This window comes from Tupaia chinensis, unplaced genomic scaffold (assembly GCF_000334495.1).
Source record: "Tupaia chinensis unplaced genomic scaffold, TupChi_1.0 Scaffold000274_1, whole genome shotgun sequence".
Taxonomy (NCBI): domain Eukaryota; kingdom Metazoa; phylum Chordata; class Mammalia; order Scandentia; family Tupaiidae; genus Tupaia; species Tupaia belangeri.
Genome location: NW_006159756.1, coordinates 3,135,902 through 3,138,375, shown reverse-complemented (window position 1 = coordinate 3,138,375; position 2,474 = coordinate 3,135,902). Strand labels below are relative to the sequence as shown.

Genomic DNA, 2,474 nt, shown 5'->3' with positions numbered 1-2,474 from the left:
AGCCCCCCCCCCCCTGCCGGTCGAGGTGGCTGCTCAGCTCGGTCAGCGACTTCTGCAGCCCCTCGGTGTTGTCTCTCAGTTTGCTGTGCAGGTCCTCGGCCACCGGCGCCAGCCTCTGCCGCAGCTCCTCGGCATTGGCAGAGATCTCGGCCTTGAGCTTCTGGGCGTTCCTCTTCATCTGGAAGGCCAGCCCCTCCAGCTGGTGGTTGAGCTTCTCCTGGACGTCCTGCGCATAGGGGGTCAGGCCGCGGTGCAGCTCCTCCACCGCCTGGTCGATCTTGGTCTGGAGCTCGTCGACATAGCGGGTGAGGTGCCCCTTGAATTCCTCCACGTTCTGGTCGATCGTGGCCTTGAATTCGTTGGCGTAGGGTGTCAGCGAGGCTCGCAGGTTGTCCATGTTCTCTCGGAGCGCGGAGGGAGTCAGCTGGCGCCGCAGCTGCTCCGCCTGCGTGTTGACCTGCGTGCGCAGCGTCTCGGTGTAGGGCTCCAGGTGCTGCTGCAGTTTGCGCACGTGTTCTCCGATCTTCTGGCTCACCTCGCTGGCATGGGGCTGCAGCCGGGCCCGCAGGTCCTGCAGCTCCCTCTGAATCTCCTCCTTCACCTTCTCGGACTTCTTGGTCAGGTGTTCCTGCAGCTCCGTGGCATAGGGCACCAGCTTCTTCTGCAGGTCATCTGCATACGTATTCATGTTCCCAAGGTTGTCCTGGAAGAGGGCACTGTGGAGGAAAGGCACCAGAAAGCCACTGTTACACTTGGCTTTACATGGCAGGACTTTGTCCCTTGTCCACCACTCACCTCATACACACCTGCCTGGGACAGGGGCGTTGGGCTCACCCATCTTTTCCCTTGTGGCCCTCCCTCTGGTGGGTCACGACTTTGGAAAGTGGATGTAACAGACTAAGTCATTACACTGGGTTTCTAGCTCTGGGTCTCCTACATCTAACAGTTGTGTGACCTTGAGCAGTTTCCGTTCCCCTTCTTGTCTGTAAGTACAAGGCTGGGCTTTGAGGTCCTTGTGGGAAGCTGCGGTGTATTAGAGCACAGCTCACGTGGCATCTCTCCCCCTGCCTTTTTCCCATGAGCCTCAGTGACGGGATGTGGCCCTCTGTCAGAGTGTAGAACAGTCAAGCAAGAAGACACCTTAGGGATTGCTACATCCAGCCTCCCCGTTTACACATGTGGACCCTCAATCAGAGACCTCAGAGTCACCAGCGAGTTAGTGGCAGGGCAGTGGGTATTGTAAGCTCAGGTTCTGCCTCTCAGCTCTGCCGGTGCTGATGCATTACACGGCCCTTAAGAAGTTCCATCCCACAGCCTGTGCCCCTCGTACTTGAGCTGCTGGGTGAGTTCAGACTTCTGGAGATGTTCCACAGCCTCCTTGGCATTATCACGCAGCTGGCTGAAGTAGTCCCACATCACAGTGGCCACCTGGTCAGCATTGACCTCAGCCCGGGCACCTGCGAAGGATAGGAGAGCAATTTGTGAGGACCCATCTCCTTCCTGGCCCCTCTGCACCAGCTCTGCTCTGGTGGACGAGCCCCACCCACCGTCCCCCTCTCTGGGTTTAGCTAGCCAGAAGCCACAGGCACATGTGGAACTGGTACAGCACCAGTGCCAAGGGGCCTACAGCTGGGCCTGGGCCAGCTCTCCCATGAGCCAGTGGGCACTGGGGAGCCCCTCTGTCAGCTGGAGCTGCCATGCCCTCAGAACCCTTCTCGTGCCTGGCCCAGCCTCTCACCCTGCTACTCATTGTGACAACTCAGGAACCCCATCCAAAGGCAGCTCTACTCACTGGTGACAGCCACCAGGGCCAGGGTCAGGACCACAGCCTTCAGGGACATCCTGGGCTCCTCGCTGGACTGGAGGAGTGTCCTGCCACACAGGATCCTTTCTGGAATCAGAGCAGGCCAGAGGAGAGGTGTCCGACGGCTCGCCTGTGCTGGTGTGAGCTGACCAAAGCTCCCAGCCGGCCTGACTTTTAAACCCTAACCAGGCTGCATTCCCAACCTCCCTCTCCAGTGTGACGCCACGCTGGAAGGTGACACATTCCCAGGAGGCTTCTTGGACTTTCGTGACCCTTAGACTACGTGGAAGCAGACAGCAGATCGGGGCTTAGGTGGCAGTCAGAAGCAGCCGTTCTGAGCGGTGTCCCGCCCAGTGCGAAAGACGGAGGCAGTGAGAGACGGTGGCATAACCCCCTCACCCCCTGCAGCTAGGAGCCCCTGAGCCTAAGCCCCTGCTGGGTCTGCGTCAGGCTTGGAGGGCAAAGTTCAAGTCTTCTCTGTCTCCCAGTGGAGAAAGCCTCCCACTCCCACGTCTACCACCACCCTCCGTCTCAGAGCGCCAGACACCGTATTGGACAGTCCAGGGCTGCAGACAGGGCAGCAAGCTCAGACCTAGGTCCTTTATCAGGTGCTCCCAGCCTGAGAGCCTTTGAGAGCCATCAGGTAGATAGGTGGACCAGTGGGACCCTG

The 2,474-nt window shown here is 59.5% G+C and overlaps 1 protein-coding gene across 2 annotated transcripts in view; it reads right to left on the bottom strand.

The window, feature by feature from the left end:
• APOA4 (apolipoprotein A4) overlaps positions 1-2,474 on the bottom strand; it is a 6,622-nt gene that overhangs the window by 706 nt on the left and 3,442 nt on the right. For both annotated transcript variants that reach the window (XM_014588379.2, XM_014588381.2), the window contains exons 2-4: positions 1,793-1,891; positions 1,331-1,457; positions 14-716 (exon numbers count right to left, since the gene is read on the bottom strand). In XM_014588379.2, coding sequence (XP_014443865.1) covers positions 14-716; positions 1,331-1,457; positions 1,793-1,841 — 879 coding nt within the window. In that variant the 5' untranslated portion in view covers positions 1,842-1,891. The remainder of the gene's footprint in view (positions 1-13; positions 717-1,330; positions 1,458-1,792; positions 1,892-2,474) is intronic.